At 28.1% G+C, this 27,730-nt stretch overlaps 3 protein-coding genes across 4 annotated transcripts in view; 2 read left to right on the top strand and 1 right to left on the bottom strand.

Moving 5' to 3' along the window:
• The first annotated feature begins 1,231 nt into the window (after positions 1-1,231).
• On the top strand, positions 1,232-4,640 carry LOC112683208 (cell division cycle protein 23 homolog). Its single transcript, XM_025554118.1, has 7 exons — positions 1,232-1,646; positions 1,717-1,944; positions 2,006-2,351; positions 2,421-2,598; positions 2,670-3,014; positions 3,820-4,066; positions 4,130-4,640. Exons 1-7 carry the CDS (start codon positions 1,528-1,530, stop codon positions 4,608-4,610), a joined length of 1,944 nt encoding a protein of 647 aa, XP_025409903.1. The 5' UTR covers positions 1,232-1,527; the 3' UTR covers positions 4,611-4,640.
• Positions 4,641-11,045: 6,405 nt separating this feature from the next.
• Positions 11,046-22,905, top strand: LOC112683205. Its single transcript, XM_025554116.1, has 8 exons — positions 11,046-11,298; positions 15,755-16,211; positions 16,849-19,533; positions 19,627-20,867; positions 20,928-21,065; positions 21,169-21,871; positions 21,946-22,215; positions 22,293-22,905. The coding sequence occupies exons 1-8, from the start codon at positions 11,211-11,213 to the stop codon at positions 22,645-22,647; spliced, it is 5,937 nt and encodes a 1,978-aa protein (XP_025409901.1). The 5' UTR covers positions 11,046-11,210; the 3' UTR covers positions 22,648-22,905.
• The window catches only part of LOC112683212, a 16,857-nt gene continuing 5,346 nt past the window's right edge, over positions 16,220-27,730 (bottom strand). For both annotated transcript variants that reach the window (XM_025554123.1, XM_025554124.1), the window contains exons 3-5: positions 26,778-26,859; positions 26,490-26,649; positions 16,220-16,556 (exon numbers count right to left, since the gene is read on the bottom strand). In XM_025554123.1, coding sequence (XP_025409908.1) covers positions 16,516-16,556; positions 26,490-26,649; positions 26,778-26,859 — 283 coding nt within the window. In that variant the 3' untranslated portion in view covers positions 16,220-16,515. The remainder of the gene's footprint in view (positions 16,557-26,489; positions 26,650-26,777; positions 26,860-27,730) is intronic.

The following is a 27,730-nucleotide window of genomic DNA, read 5'->3' as shown; positions in this document are numbered from 1 at the left end:
ATTTATAAGCTTTGTATAAATAATATATTTTGAATTAAGTATTTAATAATTTATTTTTATGAGTTGACTAAAAAAAATCCATGCTTAGATTTAATTTTAGTAGATTGGTAAATTAACTGCTAATAAACTATGATAACTAGCAAGTTGCAATTTTTAGTGTATGTTTATATTATAATTTAGGCATGCAATAAGAAAGGATATTGAACAAATTTGATTTTGAGGTGTTGAAATGGGCGAAATTCATAATTAAAGTAGCCGAATTTTGTAAGTCTTTTTTTTCTTGTTGTCATCTTGCAGTTATGTTGTGGGACTATATTGATGACGTGTATACATCTTTATTAATTGACGTTTTTTTTTTTATAAATAAAATAATAACATTTTTCATATTATTAAAATTGAATTCATTCATTTGTAAAGTAATATCTTAATGCATAAAATATATAAAAACAAAATTCTATTCTGTGATAATATTTACATACGTTTATAATACAAATATATATATTTTTTATGCGGCCTGGTTAAATGTATAAATTGGTATACTTAAAATTTTTGCACATCCGGAAAAAAAACTGAAATGACACTCCTGCTCAAGAATCTAATCTTGCTACCATATGAGGTTTATTGCAATTTATAGGAGCGTCTAAATACAGGAATGCATCTTATACATTCTGCATATGTGCGTAATTTATTCACCACTATCATAATGTTAGACTGTTATCAACATATATCAAATCACTATAATACGATAATAATATTATAATTATATGAGTTTTGAATCAAAATATTCAAATTTTGAATATACTACATTCGTATTTTACATTTTTTTTGTGCTTCGATCATAAATAAATCATTATACATACCAGATGCATTTGAAAAAAAAGTCAAAACATCATTAACTATCTATTTACTGAAATGATCAAAGCACAAAAAAAAAAATGTAAAATACGTGTGTAGTATGTTCAAATTTTAAATAGTTTGATTCAATACTCATATGATTATAATAATATTAATAGACCAAATATAATGCAAATGTAAATGTAAATACAATTATGTAACAAAGTATCACAAAAAAAAAAACTGTAACTAATGGCCTAAGATGCCGGGTTGTAATAAATAAGATCAGTAAATAATAATAATATTATTATCGTATTATAGTGATTTGATATAATATATTGATAACAGCTTAACATGATAGTAGTAAATAAAATACACACATGCACAGAATGCTTAAGGTGCATTCCTATGTTTAGACACTCCTCAATTTGTTATAATTTTTTATTTAATTGTGTTATCATTTATCTTATCACTCAATATTAGATTAAACAAACTGTCCGTTGGCTTGTTGCTGGTGTTATAAATTCGTAAAAATGCTAATTGTTATATTTTTTTAGTATTTAATCATAAATTTTAATTTTTTTATTTAAGAAATAAAAATCTATTGATATCTACAATCTTAATCTTTATGGTTTAAAAATATAATTTTCGTGCCTTAATTGATTGAGAATATCAAAAAATAGAAACTACACAATGGATATTGATGTGGTGAAGGTAGGCTATGCTATGCCTAAATTGGATGAAGTAAAAAAAGAACTTTTCAACAGCTTGAATGAACTCCTCGCTCGAGGACTTAAAACCAGTTTTCAATGGTAAATATTTTATGTATAAATATTTACATTAATCATATTTAGAAATTATATAATTTTTTTTTATGAATAGGGCTTCAGATCTTCTTTTGTCATTAGAAGTTGGGAATTCCCCAAAGCCATTACCTAAAAAAATTGAAGGTTACAAAAGACCAAATTTTTATTCCAAAGAAGTACTTAAACGTTTACCAGTTATAAAACCTACGGATATTTATTCTATTGACCACATTTCTATACCTTACAATGAAATGGAACAATATATTCATGCACGAGCATGTTACAATCTTAAAGAATATCAAAGGTAAATTATTCTATTTTAAATAATCTTTATAATTTTATTACTGTAGTAAACATTTTTTCAGAGCATCATTTTGGCTAAAAAATTGTCATTCAAAAATACCATTATTTTTGAGATATTATTCTGATTATTTAGCAGCTGATAGTAGTATTAAAAACATTGGTAGTGAAGCAACACCTTCCATGTTTGATGATTACCGATTAAGCTTAGATATACTATCTAAAAAGTTAATGGCTTTACGCAAAGAAAATAAGGCAGATGGATATTTATTATATTTACTTGGTGTGGTTTCTGTAAAATTAGAACAATATGATAATGCAGTTGAAACACTTTTAGAATCTATTCATAAGGTACCACTCAACTGGCATGCCTGGATGCAGCTTGGTGATCTTATTGTTGACAGAATTAAAGTATGCACAGTATATGAAATATCCAAAAGTATTAATTATTCATTAACAATAAAGTATCCATAATTTTAGCTGTCTAAACTAGAGTTACCCAATCATTGGATTAAAAATTTCTTTTTATGTCAAAAATATTTGGACTTGCAGCTAAATGAGCAGATGTTGGGTGCAGCACAGTATTTATATAATTGTGGTTTTGCTGATAGCATATTTCTTCTTTCAAGAGTAGCTGTTTGTTATCATAATAAAAGATGTTGGTGAAAACAACATTATTTAAATTTAAAATGCTTTAATAACCTGAATTGTATATTACTTTTGTTAAAGACATTGAAATAGCAATTCAAAAGTTCCAAGACCTCATTGAAATTGAACCTTGTCGATTAGAAAATATGGACACATATTCAAATTTATTATATGTACAACATCAAAGAGTGGAACTGGCTTATCTTGCTCAACGTGTTGTTAAAATTGATAAATATCGAGTTGAAACTTGTTGTATACTTGGAAATTATTATAGTCTTCACGGTGAACATTTAAAAGCGAATCGTTATTTCCATCGTGCACTTAAATTGAATCCTTTGTGTTTGGCTGCGTGGACATTACTTGGCCAAGAATATATGGAACTTAAAAATTCTAATGATGCTATACAGAGTTATAGTAAAGCTTTAGGTATGTATTATAGTAAATATTATCATAGATTATTTATACAGTCTACAACTACCAAAATAATTAAGTATAATAAAAGCTTCAAAACTGTTAATGGATAAAAATTGAAAATAATTAAGTACCATTAAGTATAATTAAATATTAACAATAAACAATAAAAGTACAAATAATTTAAAAAAAATTACAAATAATGTTATTCAAAATAACAATTGTACTTTTTTTTATCTGTTTATGTCCTTTATGTTTAATTCAATTGGTGCAAAATGCAAGCCTTTTATAGCTCCTATAACACTATTACTAAATATTATTTTTTAGCTTTCCTAAGTTAACTTATCAGTTAGCTATTTGCTAAAAAATGCTAAAAACTCTAAGATAATTTAAATTAACTTAAACTGATCAACAATTTGACCAATGAAATCATTTTTACACTACATTGTGGTTCATTATGTAAAAAATGACAGTAGAATTTATTCTTCTTTTTCTTCTTCGTCTTTCTCTCAACTAACTAAGGTAGCCCACCTTTGTCCTAAACCTCTACTTGTCTCAATTTTCTATATCCCCTATATACACACACCAACAGATCTCATATCATTTTCAATCTTATCTAACCATTTCTTTTTTGGTCTTCCTCATTATCATTTCCCTTTAATGTTCATTTTCATATCAACTCTTACTGCATTGGTTTTCTCTCTTCTCATCACATGCCCAAATCATCTCAATCTATATTCTCTCATCTTGTTCACTATTGACACTACCCTAATACTACCTCTCACATATATATATATTTAAATTTAATTTTTTGAAATAGAAATAAACAAATACGAGTACAGAGCATGGTATGGTTTGGGTCAAACATATGAAATTTTGGGTATGTTTAAACATAGCCTTCATTTTTTCAAACAAGCACAACTGCTTAGACCCTTTGATAGCCGTATGATAATTGCTGTTGGCAATGTGTATGAAAAATTGGGTAATATAGACATGGCATTTCAAAGTTATTTAAAAGGACGAGCGATGGGAGATGATGAAAAACTTGGACTTATTTACTTGGCTAAGTGAGTTAAAATAATCATTGTTTCAAATTTTTTTAATATTTATTGATATTATTTATTTTTCAGATTATATGTTGTAATTGAAAGACCTGATGATGCTGCAAAAATGTTTTTAGAATATATTGAAGAACATGGATTAGATGAACAGACACGTGATCACAGTCATGCTTATATGTTCCTTGCAAATTACAATTTAAATCGTATGAATTATGATCAAGCATTTCATTATGCCCAAAAGTGCTTGAACTATGCAGAAACTAAAGAAGAAGCTAAAGCATTGCTGAAAACAATTGTACATGAAAGAGTACATATGGAAGTTGACCAATCAATATGGATGTCAATGAATGATAAACAATCCAAAGTCATGGATTATGATAAAGAAATACCTAGACAATTACAAATGTTATCACTTACACAAAAACCTGAAAGCAATACAAAGGAAGAAAGTGACACCAACAATGATGATGATGATGATGAGGATGATAGTGAAGAAGAATGTTTATGTAATAGTATAACAATGTATATGGATTTAAAATTAGAAAAATAAAATATAGTAATTTATAAATTATCTGTATAATATAGTGGAAATTATTATTTTATATTTATGAGTATCCTAAGAGTTGTCGATTTCCTTTAATTTGTCTTCTTACAAGAAGACTGATGGAATATTTATTTGAACTTAATTTTTAATGTGTACTGTTAAATGTGAAAAGATTTGTAAGGTTTGGATTGAATTATTTTTAATTATATAATTTTTATATATTTTAATATAATTTTACCAAGTATGTGTATGTATAATATACTAAACAAGTATTTAGATATTGGACTATCAACATTTATTTTAAGTTTGGCTTTATAATAAGATAATTACTTATAAATTTAAGACTATTGATCATAGCCAAAAAAAAAAAAAGTATAGTGACGATGATTCCAATTTTATGAAGGCTCAATAACATTATAATATTGTTAATCATTACTTTCTTAGAATAGAGAAATTTAAGCCATTGACAGGTAGATTTTTATCATTATCATAAATCAGTGATGTAATTGTAAATAATACCAAAGCTAAGTTAGGAGTTGTAAACCCCTTAAACAGTGGCGCATTTAAGGGGGGGAAAAAGGGGCAAATGCCCCAACTGGAAAATTTTTGGAAGCAGCAAAATATTCTAACTTGATGTTTTCATGTTTATTTTATTATATATATAATTAATAATAAATCTAATACATTTAATCTAATAAAAAACCATGTATTGTTAATCATTGTGCATATACTAAGTGATGATTCCATTTCCTGTGTTTAATATATATATATTAAGAAAGGAATATTCACTTTGAATAAATAAGTTTAGATTAATGTTAGGATATGTATTACTATAAAATTAATTTTTTTATCGCTTAACTTTGAATTTATTTATATTTTTTTTTTTTTTGGTAAGGTTGAAGGGCGGAAAAATTATTTTGTCCCGGGGTGCATATATATTAAATGCGCCACTGCCCTTAGATTATCTTTGATTCAAAACCAAAAACTATAAATCATAAATCAATTCAAATTTATTTTTATTTTTATGTGACTGTTTATAAACATATGATATAATTACATATTACAAACAACTACCCCTCTATTTTTGTCTTGTTTTTATATCTCAAATATGAAATTTTCTCCATGTATTTCATATATCATTATTTTTTGTAGATATTAGATAAAAGAACTAACATTTCGTAGACCATTGAATTCCATTCTAGAAATGATAAAATAATTTCTATTAACGCTATAATTATAAGATTAAACCAAAATATTTACATAATAAAATGTATATACTAATAAATAATATACTATTTTACTTCATAGACCACAATAAGCACATTTTCATAAACATTAAGCTTCAAAGAATTTATGAAATTTAAATGCATACTAATACACACACATACATCCAAAAAATAATACTACTTAATAGAATATTGATCTGAGATCAAATTTAGTTTTATTTCATTTTAAATTTAATTTATATCAGTTTTATTTTTTATTCACCCAATAAAAAACTTAATTTTAATTATCATTGATATTTGATATTTACCTAGCTGCAATCTATGAGCTCTCTAAGAATTTTTTTTTATCAATTCCTACCTATATCAATATTTTTTTAAACACAGTATGTAATGTATCTATACTAATTTATGTTTTAATAAAGTCTAGGTATTAATTTAATTAATTAACGTCTGGTGGGATATCAGCGATGCGGTTTTGCAAAATCTCAGTTTAATGAAACATATATCTTAGATAGGTACTGTATTCTTACAAGGAATATAGTTTTTTTAATTTATATTAATGAACGTACAGTGACGGTGCTAGAGTTTGCGAGGCCCTGGGAAAAATAAACGTTGGGTCTTATAATTAATATTAATAAAATATTTTAAGTTCAATTAAATCAGAACCACGGGGCCTTAATTATAATTTAAGACGCGGGGCCCTGGGCAACTGTCCCTTTTGCCCACCCCCTCGCGCCGTCCCTTTGAACGTATTAGAAATTCAAATGTTTATTTAAAAAAGTGTTAGGATAATTTTATAGTTGAAAAAAAAATTATTTTAAAAAAAAAAGTGTTGTCTTTCACAACTACCGGGTTAAGTCCAAAACAGGTAATTTTAATAAAGTTTTATACCAGCTATTCCTTAGCCCGGGGCAAGTGCCGCAGACTAATTAAAATCTCTAAGCAAATCCCGTTGAAAGAATTTAATTATTTTTTATTTATCAAGATTTGACAGACCATAAAATTTTTTTTTGATGTATGTTTAATAATATATATTAGTTATAATATTAATACAGTCGACTCTCGATAACTCAAAGTTTAAGGGGGGGGGGGGGTAATTCGACTTACTAAAAATGTCGAGTTATCAAAAACTTTTAAAAAGTATGTTTTTTTTTAAAATAATTTTTACATTAAAGAAATAAAAAAATGTTTTCTTACATTCCTACTTACATGTTATTTTTAAAGAATTGGTGTAAAGTTAATTATTTTTGTTTATTTAATACATTGTTCTCAATTATATTTTCTAAAATACCTAGAATGTGCTCGACATATTTGCCTCTAATAGATGTGTTACTCTTTTTTTGCTATATTTTCCACTTGGAAAAAATTGGCCTTTAAATATTAATGTTTTTTCAGTTAAACATTTGAAAAATAATTCTGTTTCGTCCACATTAAAAATATCGTCTGGTGAATAATTTTTTATGAGTTTCGGTAAATTATATCTAATATTAAAATTATGCAAGTTAACAACTAATTAAACATAAAATGCAATAGAAATTCGTAGATTAAAAGCAACAGTTATCCTGTGGACGACTCCGTTTGAGTCGACAATGTTGGGGAAAATCAGATAAGCGATAAAATTGTGCTCCTTTTGATTTGGACAGTTATGTTTTAAATTTGATCCATAATATTTTTATATAAGTTTTGACTGTGGGAATTTTAAAATCAATGTGAAGTGCCATGTTTGGATGAACATGGGCGTTTAATATAAATAATTCTAAACATTTTAGAATGAATAATTTGTATTTTATTGATAGAGTATCTGTGGCAGCTCCCCAAATTGGTGATGTAATGAGTATGAGGGCACGTAGCAGCTGTTTATAAAGTAATAAGGAACACTTCCAATTTAACTTGATATGTCGATTCAGTGGCATAACTGGGAAAAAACCTTGGGGGGGGGGGGCAATATAATATTTTTATTATTACCAAAACCCTGACACCCCTCCCCCTCACCAGTTAAAACATATTTTTGTTGTATGTATTTTAAACACTATATCTAATTGTTTGATTTTACATAAGTCTTTTAACTTATTTCATGGTTTAGATAAATATAAATTATAGGTAATAAAAGGTACTATTTGTACTGTTGGATTATCTGGGGGGGGGGGGAAATTATACCTTTATCTCACTTGCCCTCCTCTTGCCCCCCATAATTACGCCTCTGTGTCGATTTAAAAGAGAGAATAACATCTTAAGTTTTTGATGACCTTGTTGTAGTTTGCTTGCTATGTGAGAGTTCCAAGTGAGTTCCCGGTCAAGAATAACACCGAACTATTTGATTTTTGGCAACCAATTAATACTTTCTCCATCTATATAATAGTTAGAAAGGAGTAGAATTTAGAGGATTTAAATGCACTGTACTCTAAAATGGTACATGTGACTTGTGCTTCTAATGGTCTCCATAGAGTTGCTGAAAAACTACATGTACAATTTTGTACCATTGATAAGATCGTAGCAAATTTGAAAAAAATATTTAAAAAAGCACCATTGCATGTACAGATTTTCAAAAACCACGCACCAGACGTCCCTTTACCTCCAGAACCCATTATAACTCGTTGGGCTACTTGGATTAATGCCGTAGTTTACTATTGCAAATATTATGAAGAAATTCGTGATATTGTGAATATTTTGGATTCGAATAATGCTTTATGCATTTAAGTTTAAAAATAAATTTGGGGAAACAAAATGTCCAAAATAATTTAGTAGGTATATATAAATTCGAACTTTATAGTACTTTCTGAATCAATTTTAAAACTGCAGGTTAAAAACATACTTTTAGTAGACTCTCTGAGTATCGTGGACAATGGAGAATACAATAAAAACCGTTTAAAGTGATCCAGAGAAAACAGTTTATGAAAAATTGAAAGTCTTATCAAAAAATTTCGGTTTAAAAACATTAACACAAATCTCATTTATACTAAACGGATCTTTCACCAACATGAATGATCTTCCCGAAGATCTGACAACAAATTACCTTACTTTTTATAAGTATGCACCAATTACGTCAGTAGACGGTTGATGATTATTGTATAATGTAATATTATAATTTAAATAAAAAAAATGCTATTAATATTTATTAACCAGCAAATCATATTTTGCGTTACTGTATTATCGGAACGACTTTAAATATACCTGTTACACAATGTATTAATAAATAAAAAATATGTATAAATGTATAAAATTATGTATAATTTCATAAACGCAAGACTTAAACTGTCATACAATAGTGCGAGGCCCGAGGCAGGGGCCCCACTAGCCCCTGCCTAAGGCCGGCTCTGCTAGCTGTTATAATGTGACTATTTGATTAAATGTAACGAATTAAATAAAACATAATTATTTTGTAAATCTGTAGTAACATTAAAAAAAATGTCTGGATAGTTAATACAGGTACAAATATTTTTTGTTTCTTCTTTAATTTTTATTTTATCTTTTTGCAAAAAATGTATGTTCATTTTAAATAGATTATATTTTTTATTTATATTGTGATTAAGTAAACAGAAGTAATTAGGTTTATAATGCATATGATTATATACTAATATAATAATATGTAATAGGTACGTACTTAGTCCATTATAACATGTCAATATACTTAATATAAATTGTTATGATAACTATTATCTATTAATATTTTTAACTATTATGTTGTTAATAAAATTTAAATATTATTATACTTTTCAATAGGATTATTTAAGTAAGTATCAACCTAAAAATATATTATGCATACTTTTACACAATTTGTTTGAAGAGTTTGTCGTGAAACACTTGTATTATACAACCTATTATAGTACCAAGGAATGGTAACATTTTTATAGAGTTAAAAATATGACTAATATTAATTGGTATTGTATACCATAAACATTAAGTATTAGTTTAAACAAAATTGTAACTTTTATGTATAAGTATATCGTAAAACCTATTTTAAATTTACCTTACATATTATTCGAAGTTTAAAAAATTAATCTACTAAGTACTTACTGCCTATTTATGTGCTAATGTTGTTCAATGAGTAACTATTAATAATAAGGGACCATGCACCTATCCTATCTTTTTTAATGGATTCTTTTCGTTCAAAATGTAATAAATTAAAGAAGAAACTTTAATTCCGAACTATTAGCCAATGATTATTTCATTGTGTTGTTTATATATTCATGTATAATATTAATTTTTATAATTTTCTAGTCAAATTGTTTATTTATTATTGTTTATTATCTTAGGATTTTACGAATGATGTAAACGTTTATGTTAAATAATTATAAAATACAATTTTATTTACTACAACAACTCTTTTCAATGTATTATAAAATATAAGTATACAAATATATGAATTAATTAAATAACAAATATTCAATTATAATAAATAATTAGTAACAACTTTCAAGACACTTAAGATCATAAATTTCTTCAAATTTAATCTTTTGTCTTTGGAAATATGTAGATAGTATTAGTGCCGTATCAAATATTGTGCCCGGAACGAAATTTCTAAATGCGCCCATAATTTTGTATTTTTAATTTAAAAATATCATAGTTATTAGATATTATTTTCAATAATTGCTACAATTAATAGAAAGAAATTTGAAGATTTGTAAATAAAATATACAGTATATTGAACGTTGTAATTTTTAGCATAAAATGCAAATTTTTATTTTTGTGCTCTCTCAGAAATCGCTTCCAGGGCTTAGGAAAATCTAACTTCTCCCTTTTGCTACGGCCCTGGTAACTATAGGGTATAGTCTGCGCTAATTTTTCTGCTAGAACATTGTTTAAATTATTTTTCAATTTCTGATATTTTCTCTTTTTTTAATTATATTAATATAATTATTCTCACAAAGATATAGTTCATGAGTTTAAAACCTAAAAATATTATTCTTCAAGAGTGACCTGATATATGTACGTTATTGGCTGATATAAAAAAAGTTATTTGATGTGTCATTTATATGTATAACATTTACATATATTAATAATAATAAAAATACTGTCAATATTTGCATTTTTGGCAAACGATGTCGTATGTATTATAATAGTACAATGAAACAATGTTCTGTGACAAAACACAATTATCTGAAGTAGGTAGTTATAAAATGTAAATAATATATATGCCTTGACTGGTTAGTAAATATTATTTAATGTTTACGACGTACCTAGGTTAGGTTAGGTTTAGACCAATGATGAGAATTGAAGTCGGTTATAAACCGGTTTCTTATTATCCTTACTTGATATTTTTGTAATATAAAATGTATCACGTTATTAAATGACTAATTCATTTCATTCTCGGCATTGTCTGTATAGCTATTGAACGTGTTTTACTGTTAACATCAACAATGTTATTTTAGTAATAATTAAAATGATAAATAATAATATTTATTTCGTTAATTTTTTTATTGTTGCATTTTATATAACGTTAACATTTTCAACCACTACAGTTCCTCCTAGTAAGTATTCACACAATCAAATATGAAAATTAAGTTAAAATTAAAATTCCTAAAATATAATAAATTGATTGTAAAAATAAGTTGCAGTTCTAATATTTAATACTATTATTATAAAAGGGTGGCGGATATAGGTACATATAGGCTATTTAGAATTTATTTTTACTTTTACATTTTATACGGAGTCGGACATTATAAAATGACTATAAATTTATATGAAGTTTTATATAACAATTTAAAAAATAATAAATACCTATAACACAATACTCATGGAAATATGTTATGCAAAAATATAATTTTTAGATTTTGAAAAAAATATTAAAAAGTTTTAAAACAAATTAAGTGTAAGTGTATTAAATCAGTTTAAATATGATTTAATTAATTATTTTATTGTAATCCTTATGAATTTGAATTTTGTTTTAATTATTTATTTTATTTGGTAGCCTTGTATACAAATTTTTATCTTTTTCTGGATATTAAATATTTAGTACTTTAATTTCAAAAATAGGCCTATGAACATTTAATAAATGAGTTTATCACTTAATATATTTAATCTATTCTTATCACGTTATTAAATTGCTAGTGCCGGATTACCCATTAGGCGGAAAAGGCACTCGCCTTAGGGCCTCGCTCATGTGAAAACAAAAAACTATGCTTTATTTTATTTACAAATTTACGAGACACAAGTCATTATGAAATATAATACACATTAAATTGTATGTGTTGTATGCAGTAATAATAATAAAATTATTTTGAGAAAAATAGAAATAATATAATAATTAATTAATTTTTCTCGCAAATAAATTTTTTTTTAATAAACACGATTTTATTTATTGATAATGATTGGTTATTATTAAAGCCGTTTAATTTTAATTATTGGATAGTAACGTTAAAGATGTACGTAAAATATAATTTTGTAGGGTCCAAAATTTGAATTGCCTAGGGACCTGCAAATATTTAATCTGGTACTGTATATTGCATTATCCTTATGAATATTACCAAACATTTATTTCATGTGGCGTATGTATTATACATTTCAACTTTATTAAAATATATTAATACAGTGTCTTCCCTAGTGAAAAGGTCACCTCGTTTGGAAAGCAAAACCATTGGTAGTTGGATATAACGATATTGTTCAATTTTCAGATTCATACAATGTATTTTATACAAATTGTAACTTAAATATAATGATTTAAACCTAGATTTAAATTCAAGGTCAATCATTATCAGGATAAAAATTCATGTGTAATATGCAAAATGCATAATTGCATATTTTTTTTAGACAATCACATTGTATGCTAATTAGTGATTGACAAAAACGCAAACATTTTTATTGAGTATTTTTACAATTTTAGAATTTTTTGAGTTAATATATCATATTATAATCATAGAATAGTTAAAATTAAATCTTATTTATCTTGAAGTATAACAATTTTATTGACGTTAATTTTAGATGATAAATATTTTATTTAAAAACTCTTTAAGTATGAAATATATTTAATTTGTATTGTGCAAATAATAATAAATAATAATTAAATAATATTGGTTTTTATCGCGACAAGTAAAGTGAAATAAAGTAATATTATTAACGAATATTTGCTAATTATTTAATTTTGAGGATCTTACATCTTCCTATTCTCTATTTTTATTTTGGAATCTATACTATGCACATAATAATGATTTATTAATATTAATAAGTTTTAAATTATATCCATGTAACAATATAACTGTTATACGTACAGAATATAAATAAGATAGGAAAATTCAATAAATACCCAGCGTGCCAAATTTCTGGTTTCTTAACGCAGGTAATTGAAATAATAAACTATAAAGTATTATACCAACCATAATTTAAAAAATTTAAAAAACTAGTGTTTAAAACCCTAAAACGGATAAACTGATTTTAAGTTGTTTGAACTATTGTGTTTATTTTTTAAAGTCGTAATAATATATTTTTATATTTATTTATATTGGTCCAATAAAGTAATATATTAATTACTATTAGATAAATAGTGGTTGAAATATAGATAATATTTATTGTCATATGTAATATACACGTATATGCGTGTTCCAGATTAATATTTTTGTTATCAATGATTTACTCTTATGAAGTAGAAATAGTATTTAAAATTACATCGAATCAACTAATCTATTTACTATAGTTAATAAAAGTAATAGTGATCGCCATTTTCTTGAAATATAAAGTTATTTTATTTTTAAACGATGTTTCCATTTTTTTGTTGTACATGGTTTCTGCTAAATTATTAAGTAGGTAATACAATAACAATAAACATAAATATTCATATATAAGTAAGTAAATTCAAACAGTTGTGAATAACAGTGATAAAAAATAAAAATATTAACAAATAATGATGGTAAAATTATATAAAATATCTAAATACAATAATTTGAGGTAGGAACTGGAGATTAGGTAAAAAAGTTGCAGTTGGAGGAGGAAACTATATGCGCATAGTTAGCTTGCGCATTCAATTTACTGTTTCGACATTGCAATTATGAACGTTTTCCAAAATCCTTCAAATTTTGTTAAAGGCCAACACTATGTGTTTAACGGGTTTTTCTTCCTCATACGTGCACGCGGATATTTCTGAGAAACTCCATTTTTGTAAAAGGTAATTACTTTTTCCCTGGTCAATACGGATTCTGGATATTTCCATTCGGTGAAATACATAAGCGCCAAAATCAGATAAGAAAAAAAAAGTCATATCGTACAAAAGCGCCAAAATCGTATCGTACGAAAGCGCCAAAATCGTAGGTACTTATGAGCCTCGGTTAAATAACAGGTATTAATTTGGACTGAAATTCCGGATAATGAGGTTATACGAACTATAAATGCAGCTGAATCATTTCATGGACATTTAAAAGATCAATTTTATGTGGCTCATTGTTCCGTTCATATAGTAATTGATGTATTATTAAAATTACAAAGCGAAACATATTTATTTTGAACTCTCCTTGCATCAATAAATTAAAGATAAAAAAATGAGATTAAAAAATCAACCTTTATACATTATAATATTATATAAAGGTTAAAAAAAATGTCGATAATAAATTATTTATTATTGACATTTTTTTTATAAAATAGAAACCTATGTATTAATTTATTATATTTATATTGATTTGCATGTATATTATAATTTATTATCGATATAATAATATTAATATAATATATAATATATTTTTATTACATATAGCAATTTTTAAATAACTTCCTATCTACATAAAATATTAATTTTGGCGCTTATGTCCTACAGATCTTGGCGCAAATGATAAGTCATTTTTGTACCTTTGACGCTTATGTCATACAGCCTTTCCATTAACTTTGTTTAATAAAATGTAGTATGTTGTTTTCATGTTATACAATCTGATAAAAAAGTATTATTGAGAATACTTAAATAACAAATATTTTTATAAATTTGGTTTTTAAATTTTGATATTTAAATATTATAATTTTTTATTAAAGATAATATAATTACACCAGCACAGCGCATACAATCCCCCGGAAGTCTTACTAGCCTCCTGACCTAACAACCTATTTCGGTAATCAAATTTCAAGTTTTTGGAGTTTTTAAAATAATTAACTCAACATTATCAATCCAATTTAATACTCACCAACAGTACAATTGAAAAACTAAAGTATATCTAACTAGGAATTTCATGGTTATATCGTAATTTTCGGTAATTATACCGAAAAAATACTTAATTTTTCGGTGTACGTTGATTATATGTATATTTGAGCTAATGCACTTGGAATATGAAAAATAGGACAACTTGTTATGTGTTATTGTGCATTTCTTAATGTTAGCTAAGATAATGATAGTCTTAAATCTCAACACATTTAAATGTCTCGTTGGGTAAGCCATATTATTGAGTTTGGATTGAAAATCACACCCCTCTTTTTGAAACCGGAAATGGGTGGGAACTGTTTTGCACAATACTGCCACTCTACACCCCTAAAATGCCTAAACATTATATACCACGGCAATCTTGAATAGGATTACCATAGAAAAGGGCATTAGGGATATGAAGGTAGGAGTATGGGGGATTTCCTATATCTTACCCAATAGTCCTGTTCAGGATTACTAAGGGTTTCCGTAGGTTATGTTATTACTATGTTATGTTATGTTTGTACTCATTACTTACAAAACATTAATTAATAGAACAAGGATGCATATTTTTGTTATGGTAATATTTTATCTTTTAAGAGCAATTAATTTGCTTAAAAATTTCTGAACTCAGGAGTTTTACAATTTTATTTCTTGATTTAGTTTATTAAAAATGAGTATGTATAATTATAAAGTAAAGATTGCTAATGAATAATAAATGCCAGTTGAGTTATTATAGTCAAAATATCTTTGACTTAAGAAATATATATTTTAAGGTTTTTAAAAACAATTCACTAATCTTATTATAAATGTATTAATATACTATTTCTGATAAGACCAAGAAGAATGTTGGTGGACTGGATGTCAATTAAAAACCTGGGCTGTGACTGGATGTGATCAATATAATCGAACCCAAAAAAATATCAGAGTTTGTACGGATGGTTCTGAGTATTATTGCTGTTCCAAAAGTGAAAAGCCTGTCGAAGATTGTTGGTGGACGGGATGTCAGTTGAACACCTGGGCTGTTAAAGGTTGTAAAAGTTATAACAGAACGGAAAGAGAAAAAATAGAATGTGAGGAGGGATTTAAGTATAAATGCTGTGAGAGTACTTTTTATGAAGACAATTTAAATCCTAACTATCTGGATGAAGCCTGTTGGTGGTCTGGGTGTCAGCCGAAAAATTGGAGCGATCGTGGATGTCCATTAAATACAATTCAAATTCATTCTGATGCCTGTCTTAATGGAGATTTATTTCAGTGTTGTGTTAGAAAGAATTCTTCCAGTACTAATGGGTAAGTGCTAATACAAAAATAATTTTTTTTTATGATATATTTGTATCATGGTCTTAAGTAGCGTAAATGTAAAGTTCTAAAAACCTTTCTTTAAGATTAGTGGCATATTTGTGAGGGAGGGGGGTACTTTAAAGTATTAAAGTATAATGAAAAAAAATATATAAATATGGCTAATAATTAAATTGTAATCAAATAATAATAATAACAATCGACCGCATGGTACTCACACACACATGGTACATTTATAATCTCAAGTGGGGAAATTATCGGTCGACAATAATATCAATATCTTAGTCCGTGATTGTCATGTCTTGTCAGTTGTCAGTATGCACTGTGTCAGTGTACCTATGCACAACATACAGTAATATAAAATATAATTAATACGATCATACATTTAATTTAGTTATTAATTATTATTATTATTATTTAAACAATAATTTGATAAAGAACATTTCATACTAATTTATAAAATTATTTCACTATTAGGTATGACACTCTCCCCAATAAGTTTATATGTACGCTACTGCTTTAAATAGATTTAAAAACAAGTTATTTATAGCTTGAAGACTTTATTTATGTATTAATATTTATTTTATATGTCGTAAAACCAAATTAAACTATATGTATATTTATATAGCATTGATTCAGACGAAGAAGACATTGAAACAATATCTGGTACATCGTTCACGGATTATGTGAAATACTTGCTTTTAAAAAGTAACAACTTCTCGATCACCCCCGACAAACTACGTTGTGATCTTATCGACGTAGATAAATCACATGTGTTTCGCATAAAAAACGAAGGTATACGAGTTTGTGATTTGTGTCCATATTTCCCACAACATAAATATCAAAATATATACTTAGACACAGATCCTATAGGAGTTCGAGAAAACTTAAATTTTCCAGATTGTTTTGGATTATGTTTTGACAGTAGTAGCTGTATGGCCTTCAGTTATGACCACTCAGCAAAGAAATGTTATACATTTGCCAGTACAGATGGCAATCTTGAAGAAGGAGATCGATGGACAACAGTATTCATGACTCAGCCTACTGGAGTATTGTTTGATTGGATGTATTCGCGACACACATCGGCAGTTGGTTCTGTTCATTTAAATAAAACACAAGAAAATACATTTTTAAATTGTTTAAACAAATGCAATATGCAACCAGAGTGTAATATTGTTTCATATTCGCTTATGAATTCAATGTGCACAACGTACCATGATATTGAAAATAATTTGAAACGAGTTGATTTTGAATACGGTTATATATCGGCGTTTCGTATGTCAATTCTACCGATAAGCAATAACGAAAAATGGCGTTTTATTGAAACAGGCGATTATGGTGTATTGTTTTTAAAATCAATTAAAATAAAAGATGAACCATGTTCAATAAAAAATGATTCACACAATAGTTTTTATTCCAAATCTTGTTTAACCACTCCATCAGAAGGATGCGACGTAAAAACTGGATGCAAAGTATGTTATTATCCAGAAAAAGCTATTGGGCCTGAAAACTTGAGTATTTGTCCCGACAGTGAGATATATTTTTTGGAAAAAATTGAAAAATTGATTAATAATGAAATGAATCAATGTTTAAAAAATATCAATTGTATGGGGTTTGGATTTAACTCAGAACAAACGGAAGTAATAACAATTGAAAATTTTGGTCAACGTCAATATAGTAAGTCATTCATGTTGAAATACCCTAAACAAAACACTGAAGGTATACATAGGTATCTAAAGAAATACGAATTTATTGAAAATCTTGTAATCAATTACATACCGAATACAAAAACTGGTATACAGAGTTTAACCAACGTATCATTTGATGAATGTTTATTGAACTATGAAAAATCAAATTATAAACGAATGTCATACATAAAAAATGAAAAAAAATGTGTTCTATCGTCTGAATTTGTAGAACTGATAGAAACTAAAAATGCCGTCACCTTATTTAAAAATCCTACATTTTTGTCTTCAACGTTGAATTATATACGTACTCCAGGTCTACGTCTTGATTCAAAGTTTTTAATTAAAAAAACTAACTGTACAACAAACTGTGAAGAAACATGTGCGAATACTTGTAACCAACCTCATAATGATTGGTGCGCTTATGTGTCTATAGAATATTTTGGAAATTCGGCGAAATGTAATTTTTTTAATTCTAACGAAACAAATTTGAGAATAGAAGTTTCGGCAAATTCTATGATCCTAGTAGCTCAAAGTAAACCGAATTTCACTCTAGCCGCCTTAGATCAAGTAAATCCATTTAGTGAAGATGAAAATATGGTGTTGGGATGTTTTTCCGGTACCAGAGAACAAACACAAACATCACTCACAGTTTACGAAAATCCAAGTGAAACAACTTCAGTGGCGATACGCCGTAAAAGAGGTTTCTTTGACTGGATAGGTAAAGCAGTAAAAACTGTAGCTAAAACCGTTGTGAACGTAGTAAAAGAAACGGTAAACGAAGTTGTTGATACGGCTAAGGGAGTGGCAAAAGCTGTTGGAAAAGTAGTAAAAGGAGATTTAAATGGTGCAAAAAATGCAATCACAAATATACCAATAGTTAAAGATATAAAAAATGCTGTGGAATTTGGTGGCGCTGTTATTTCTGGAAACTGGGATGATGCTAAAGAAAAAGGAATAGATTTATTAGGATCATCGTTACTAGACGTTGGTCTTACTGTTATAGCCCCAGGAGTAGGAAAAGTCATAGGGACGGGATTAAAATCTATAGCCAAAGGATCCAAAGCAGCCATTAAAAACACCAAAAAACTATCAAGTAATGGAAGAAGTAAAATTACTCAAAAGAATAATAATTTAGACAAAGAAAATAATGGTAAACTAAAAAACAAAAATAAGGATGAGAAAGATAATATAGATCGTTGTGAAAGTCGACACACACGAGCAACTACGAAGCGAGGAAAGTATGGTTGTAAGCGAGCAGAGTGTGATGCGCCAAAAGGTGTTCGTTTTTCTTTAAAAAACACATTTCAAAGGTGTAATAGAAAACAAGTGGGATCAAAATGTCATTACGAGTGTAAAGTAGGATATGAAGAGAAAGGTCCAAGTGCAACTTGTATCAAGAAAACAAATCAAATGTCTTTGTGGGATCCGAAACCTGAATGTACCTTAGACAAGTGTGATGATAGCAAGTTTCCAGTAATTGCTGTAAGAACTCCAAAAGTCGAAAGTTTGACTTCGATTTCGACAAGTAAATATATTGTTGTATATGTAGTTATGTTTGACAAATCACGAAAATTGCCTGTATGGTCAGTCGCCTTACATCAAAGTGACCAGTTTCAGTCAAAAAGGTTGGTAAAACTTTTTTAAACTTGGATATTAAAAGATTTTGACTTTTGAGTATTAATGAAAAAATGTTAATTAAGTTTTTAATTTTTTTTCAGTTACAACGATGCCAAAGACTTTGGACGGAAAAGTTTTTTTAGGTATCCTTGCACGGCAATACTTAATCATCAGACTCTCAGTACTGATTATAGCAATTCTGGTTGGGATCAAGGTCATTTGACTCCAGCAAATATAGCTCGATGGTCAGAAAAAGCTTCTAAAAGTACTTTTTCATTTATAAATATTGCTCCTCAAGTACCTTATATAAATGAGCATCCATGGAAAAAATTAGAATTTCACGTAGAATGTTTTGGTACCAAGCACCGAACTATTGTTGTTACAGGCATTTGTAAAGAATCATTAAGTTCAAAATTTGGCAAACAAAATGTTGATGTTCCCAAATGCTTTTGGAAAATGATATGTTATAAGGACGAAAACAGTATAGAGAGAGTCGTGGGTTTTGTGGCCGATAATTCACCCATTAAAGCCGGTACATTAGCTAATAGAGAAGAAGATATATTCACAGCCAGATCGCAATCGGATATTGAAAAATTATATGATGTAACGCTGGGAAGTCCATGGATTAAGTCGATTGATGCAACTTCTGGTCGACAGGTTGGCATTAATTCTGGATTTTCTAATGATGCTAATTCAGGGACAATATGGTTGCCCGTAAATATTTACGACTGCATGAAGGCTAAAGAGTTAGATGAATACGAAAAAAAAGAATGGGAAAAAAAACTAATGAAGAAAAAGAGCAAACGAAAACGAGAAATTTCTAATAGATTTTCAAGGGGATGTACACCATCTGAACTAAAAGAAAAAGAAGAATTTTTTGATTTAATTAAAAAACGCCAAGTCATTACAGGGGAAGATACCGATGATGAAGATAGTGATTCAGATGATGAAAAGTCACCAAACGGAAATGTCGAAGTATCTGTGCAAAATTGTGGAAAACGAATTGTCGGATATTACACTTCGTGGGGACTGAAAAAGATTAAAAGCAATGTATTGGCAAGGCTGACACACGTAATTTATGCTTTTTTGGAAATACGTAGTGATGGTACAATTGACTTGGGATCACCGGACGTTGCGCACAGTGTTGACGTAGAAGAAGAAACAAAAAAGTCTCGTAATAGACTAGAACATCTTATGAATTTGGCCAAATTTTATCCACATTTAAAAATTATGTTTGCCGTTGGAGGGTGGGAAAACTCACAGTATTTTAGCAAAATTGCAGCATCGTCACACAGTAGAGTAAAATTTATCGCTTCCATTATTAAACTTATTGAAAAATATGGTTTGTTCAAAATAATTTTCTTTAAATCAATTTGAAGTTAAATTATGAATGTTTGTATAGGTTTTGATGGAGTAGACATTGATTGGGAGTATCCAGTTACTGGCGGTGCAGTCGAAGGCATACCACAAGACAAATCAAATTATGTTCTTCTCATGAAGGACTTAAGACAGGCTTTGGACGTTTTCGCTAATGACGCAGGTGCGATGTCTGTTAACATATATGTATATATATATATATTAATATAACATTAGGTATTAGCTAACAGTCTTCGTCTAATATAATTTGTTGAATGTTGTATAAGGTCGCAAAAATAAATTTCTCATATCGTTTGCTGGTGCTGCTGGTCAATGGACTTTGGATCCAGGTTTTGATTTGCCTGGACTGTTACAATATGCAGATTTCGTGAACGTAATGACTTATGATTTCTTTGGCGCTTGGTCTAGTAAATGGGGAGCTTATACAGGACCACCAGCACCGCTGTTCTTTGGAATGCCACCTAGATTTTCTGGTAAAACCAACGTTGACTGGACAATCAAATATTACACTTGTAAATCCAAGCAGCCTCATAAGATCAACATGGGCATACCATTTTATGGTGGGTTTTGGAATAATGTCGGTGATTCAGTTGACGGCAAAGACCAGATGTGGCGGATGGCAAATTCGGTAAATGGTATTTTTCAAGGGGGTTACACACCGTGGTTTAAAATACAAGAAGAACACTTGTCCGATAAAAGATTTATTCAAAGTTTTCACGAGAAGAGTAAATCACCATATGCTTGGAATTCTGACACCCGAGTATTTTTAGGATACGAAAACCAAAAATCTTTAGAATTTAAAACTAAGTATGCAACCAACAAAAATGTTGGTGGACTAATGATTTGGTCTGTAGATTTAGATGACGATGATCTTACACTTTTAAATACAGTGTATAACGCACCACTATGTGATAAGACTAATCCGGATGAAGTGAATCATAAATGTTCGCCTATAGATGAAAAGCGTTGGTTTGTTAATGAAATTTATGATTTTGAATTCAAAAAGTTTAAATATTTTAATAGTATCATCTTAATTTATATAGGTGGACTTCTGAAGATGGCGATGACATGGCTGGGCTTTGTGGTCGATCTGCTCCTTTGTACAAAGGCTATTATCCAGTATGTGATCCTGACGATCCGGGTTACAGTTGTTGTGGTCCATCCGGTTACTGTGGATCTGGTGAGAAATATTGTGATTGTCCCACATGCAAAGATTATGGAAATAATCCAAAAATAATCTTAAATGAACCCATTAAGCCTACTGTATCCGTCACATGGTATTTCCTTAATGCAAAAGAAGGCTTACGTGGAAGGTATAGAATTGGAATTTGTCGAGTTTAATATTGATAAAAAATAGTTTTCAAATATTTAAAATTTACATAATTGATAGATGTGGTCGAAAAATACCAAAAATCAATAGTGTATTTCCTACGTGTAACCCGGATGACGAGAATGCGTATTGTTGTTCTAATGGTAACTACTGCGGTAAGGGAGCTGATTTCTGTGATTGTCAAGGATGTGTAAATTTCAAAAAGACACCATCATACCGGTTTGGTCCAAAAAAATGGTGGACTTTAGAGGATGGGGACAAAAAAGCTGGAACATGTGGCCCCAAAGCCGACAAAGTTGATGGCGTTTATGAAGCTGAATGTGAACCTAACACTAAATTTAATTGTTGTAGTCCTAATGGGTACTGTGGTTCTGGACCAGACTATTGCAACTGCAAAGGATGTAAACGCTTTTAAAAAAATTTTTTTATAAATATATTGTAGCCTCTTACTTCAAAAATGAATAAGGTTCTTCGTAGAAATAATTGTTTTTAAATTTAAATAGTTATTAAAAAGTTCATGTAATTGTATCCATATATTCAAGGGTGTTCCCATTCATTTTTTTGAAAGTATACTATGCCATACTGTACCAGAACACAGACTTTTGATACAATACAAATAATTATCTTTTGTTCAATTAAGGACGTGTACAAATAAAAATAAATTGAAATCAAATTGTTTTAAATATTTTCTTATTTTTCATATCATAAATTATAAGTTACATATGTACAGTGGCGTAGCTAGGTATTTTAGTTGGGAAGGGCAAAATTTCAAAATTGTTCATAATAATCAAGGCTTATCTAAAATCAAATACATAAATATGTAGGTAGTAGTTAGTAATTAATTTCAGTAAATTAAAATAATAAAATAAATGATACAATATCGAATTTAATACTATACAACTTCTTACATTTATTTAAAAAAAAAGTATTATTTTTATATAAATACTAAAATTTACTATGATAAATTGCTTTACAGACTTACAAAATTACTCTTAACAATAATAATTATTTATAATTTCATGCGCCTATCTTTTTCGGCAAATTTGTCCACAAAGTCTTGTATTTGAAGTTTTTTCTAAAATTTATTTTTCAGTGGTTACCATAATCAATGACTCTGAGACATTCCTGAGTCATCGTTGTTCTTAATTTACTTTTTACCTAACATTTAAAAACAAATTTGTTACTAAATGTATTATTATACAAGACATAGTAAAATTAATGTGATACCAAAGTAAATTTAGCAAAAGCTTCTCTCTACGGAAGCTGTTGTAACAGGCAATCATAGACAAATTTTAAATAACATAATTAAAGCTTTATAATCTGGGTTAATATTATTCAGTACTTCAAGAATTTTTGATACAATTACGATTTAGTTTGTATTGTGCCAGCAATCTATTACTGTCTAAATTAGGAAATATTTTAGGTAAATCAAAAATGTGTTTTTCAGAATCTACTCGTAATGTGAACATATTTTTGGGTTCAAGAAATGCAAAGTCAGTTTAACTCTCAGAAAATCTTTAATATAGTTCTTGCATCATTCTATCTATTACATATTAATTTTCAGATTATCATCACCTTGCATTTCTTCATGCTGATTATAAGGTCTTTCGTTAATTCTAGAAACAACTTTTCTTTTACGTTGGAGAAGAATCTCCATATTTAAATCCAATAAATCAAAATGTTTAGCATTTTTTAAAAAATTATTCCAAGCATTATCATCACGTAAATTATTTTTTTTTCTTAATGATTTCACCATATTAATTAAAGCTAATAAATCAAGTTTGGGATTTTGTAATAAAACATGTTAGAATATTAGTAAATTTATATGTATGTATCTAGGTTATTGTATAACTAGCGGCATCTACTGTACAGTACAAGGAAAGCAGGTTATCGTAATATTATTCATGTTAGTTTATCGATCATTATGGCCATTGGCATACACGTACACTCATGTCGGGTTTTTATGTATATTTATATTATATATTTTTCCTGTAGTTACTTTAGCTATAATAAATCGTATAGTGCGTATTTTCCGTGTGTATTTATTTAACAAAACACTTCATCGATAAGTTCTAAGATAGGTGTTAAAGTAAAAAGTGAAATTATAAATTTTGGTTGTTCAATTGATAATAATAAACTGTTATGGGCTTCCATATATCATGTGGTATATTGTCAGGGGCCCAATTTCAATGAAAAAACTGGGGGTTCTGAAGCCCTTCTATCTTTTTCATGTTTCTTAATGGTTATAGACACCCGCAAACCGTACAATTCAACAGTTACTAAAATATTTGATAAATATATGAATATTTCTAAATTTAAATTGTTCACATTCATTTTTTATTTTTATTGTGCGTATAACGAATTACCTGTCTGTAAACACAAGTGTTTTATTACATGATCACTTTTAGATTCTGACTGAAGCGGAGCAGTGGCGTGCCGAGATAAAAATGTTTTTGATGCCAATTGCAAAGTCTAGTTTACCACCCACCCACCCATATTTAAATTCATCTTATTCAGAACTCATACATCAATATTTCTCTACCTAAATATATACGATAGTTATGTGATTTACATATTATTATCCAATAACCACCCACCCCTTTTTAACTTGATGTCTGGGCATCATTTAGACCTATATTCGGCACGCCACTGAAGCGGAGGATATTATGGTTTTATAATGATGTTTGAATTTTATTTTTCTAACACTTTTCGCTTAGAAATACTGGTCCAAAAGTTTTTTCTAGGACTTTTTTAAATTTTAAATTGGCATGCGGTGGTACTTTAGATAGGTCATTTTTTAAAATCATAATAGTTTTTCTAGACGTGAGGAAAAAACTGTCCTGAAATGGTAAAAATACGCTGTAAATAAGACTTTCACATTTCAAATTTTAGTTATTTAGTCATAATTCTAAAAGTAATATGGCTAGAAACTTGAAACTTTTACCCTAAAGATAAAGTTATTTTTTTTTCGTATTGCGAAATATTTTTTATAGTATAAAAATTTATATATTTATACAAAAAAAATTCAAAAACTATTATGTTTTTCTATACATAATGAGTAATGAGTATTTACATTTAAATTAACATAAACACATTTGGGGGTGCTAAGCACACCCAAACCTCTCCAAATTGTACTTGTATTCGTGTAATATTGGATATCTATTTAAATACGGATAATGTCAATGTAACATTACATTCTTTTATTTCTTAAGGAAAAAATTAATTAACATAATTTTAAATCACACACTGGATCGGATCGGAACACGACCGAATTGTTTATCGACAATATTTTGACAGATTTCGAAGCATTCCGATCGCTAACACATGCGCACTGACACTTTACGTCAACGCGAAATATACGTGCTAACTTTTGGTCATCATCGTTTTGTACTTTATATATTTATATGTTCTAACAATTGGTAAATTTTTTCGTAACTCATCCGATAATATTGAAAAAAAATGTATTGTCCTGTTTTAAATGCGGGAACAGTGTATGAAACTCTTTCTTTTTCCTTGCCATATGTATGCTATGAACCCACTGTCTTTATTATGATAGAAAATATTTACTATTTTTAATATTATTAATAATTGTTTTTCGAATTTCTGCTGCCATTGATGAAATTAGTTCTTTCTGATTTTCATGCCCTAAATAATGAACATGAGTTTCATCGTTTTTTATTCGTTTTAAATGTTCTATAAAAACAGGATTAAACTTATTAAGCATTTCAATTGCTCCAAGAAAATGACCATTACTTTTAGTAAATAAGACATCTGATGGTCCTCTGAACGCATCATTGTTTTTGGATAAATAGTGAATAATATTAATCACACGAATAAGAATATTTCTCCAGTGATTTTTTTCCTTTTCAATAAAGGCCAGATGTTCTTTATCAATTGTTAAGTCTTTAGATATTCTTACATTTAAATCCATCTAAGATTTAATTGATTGAAAATGAATCATTGAACTTTTGTGGGATTTTAATTTTTCTGAAAGATGTTTCCAATCTTTTAGACCAATATTATGTATATGACTCTCATTCTGTTTATTTTGTTGTAATATTTTGCAAGGAAAACAATAAACAGAATCTTTAACTTTGGAATAAACAACCCATTTTCTATCAATCAAATCACCATTTGATAACTTACGATAGTAATAATTTGCAGTAAACCTTCTTTTTTTACCATTTTCATAGTCAGTAATCGGAAAATCATAATTCTCTACTCTTACGGGGCCTAGTTTTACAATTTCATACTTACCTGTATTAGTTAACAGCTGAGGCCAATTAGCAGGATCACTCCAATCATAAGATGTTGTATTCACATCACAAATGGGACCATTTTCATTTGTTTGAACAAAACTCTCCAGTTTTTTGTTAATATTCTTCACCAAATTGACATCAACATCGACCAATTGAATCTAAAAATTAAATATTGAATAAATGAGAAAAAAAATAAATAAAAAAATAAAAAAATAAAAAATAATATTATTATTATTATTTATTTATTTAAATAAATAAATAAATAGTTGTTTAGAATACAACCTACCTCAGACTCAACAATATCCTGTTCAACAATTTCTGGTAAATTAACATTAGATAGCATTAGCATTAGCATCAACCATTTCAATCTACAATTTACAAAATTTACAATAATAAACTAGGTAGCTAAATTAACCATAAAATTAAAGTATATTTTATTTTATATGTTGATTGGGTACTTTTGTTATATACGGAGGCCACATAAAACAATCACACAAAAACATTATTGTCGCACGGCGACACGGTATAAATGTGTTAAATTTTCCTAAATATAACACATTGTTATCGCACGTACATGTCCACAGTACCCCCACATACGAAATTTGTATATTTTTTTTGCCAAATATTTAGTATGCAATTTGTATGATTTTGTATGCCTATTCCCCAAATTTTTACGAATTTAGTTGTAGCACTACGAACGAAAAACCGGAGCGGTGCTGGGGACACGTGTCTCCAGCACCCCCAAAACGAACCATTGAAATTAAGTTAATAAAATATATTACTGATATAGTATAATTTTTCTTTAATTTATTTATTTTATTTTATAATTTTTACATAACATATGTAGAAAGTATATTATGTATGTTGTATACTCAAATTGTGTATATTAAATATTCACACGGAACTATTGTTATAGACTTCTTTGGGGTTGAATGTTTCTTGATGTTATCAAACAACTCCCAACTGTTCCCTCTTTTACAAATGGCATAGTAATGGCCAACTGCCGTCCTTAGACGGCTGATTCCAGGCCGATAACAGCCAATACCTCTCAAATACAATATTTTTTTTGAACATACGATTATAATCGTATGTATAAAACTTGAGAACATACCACAAATAATTATTTGTGGTATGTTCTCAAGTTTTATATTAAATTGAGGACTGGCCTCCGTAATGTAATTGACATTATCACCAGCAATTAAATCATGCTGTAATGCTATATTTTACTATCTTAGAGAT

The sequence above is a fragment of the Sipha flava genome, unplaced genomic scaffold (genome assembly GCF_003268045.1).
Source record: "Sipha flava isolate LNK unplaced genomic scaffold, YSA_version1 222_pilon_pilon, whole genome shotgun sequence".
NCBI lineage: Eukaryota > Metazoa > Arthropoda > Insecta > Hemiptera > Aphididae > Sipha > Sipha flava.
The sequence above is the reverse complement of the archived record's forward strand: the minus strand, read 5'-3'. Positions and strand labels throughout refer to the sequence as shown.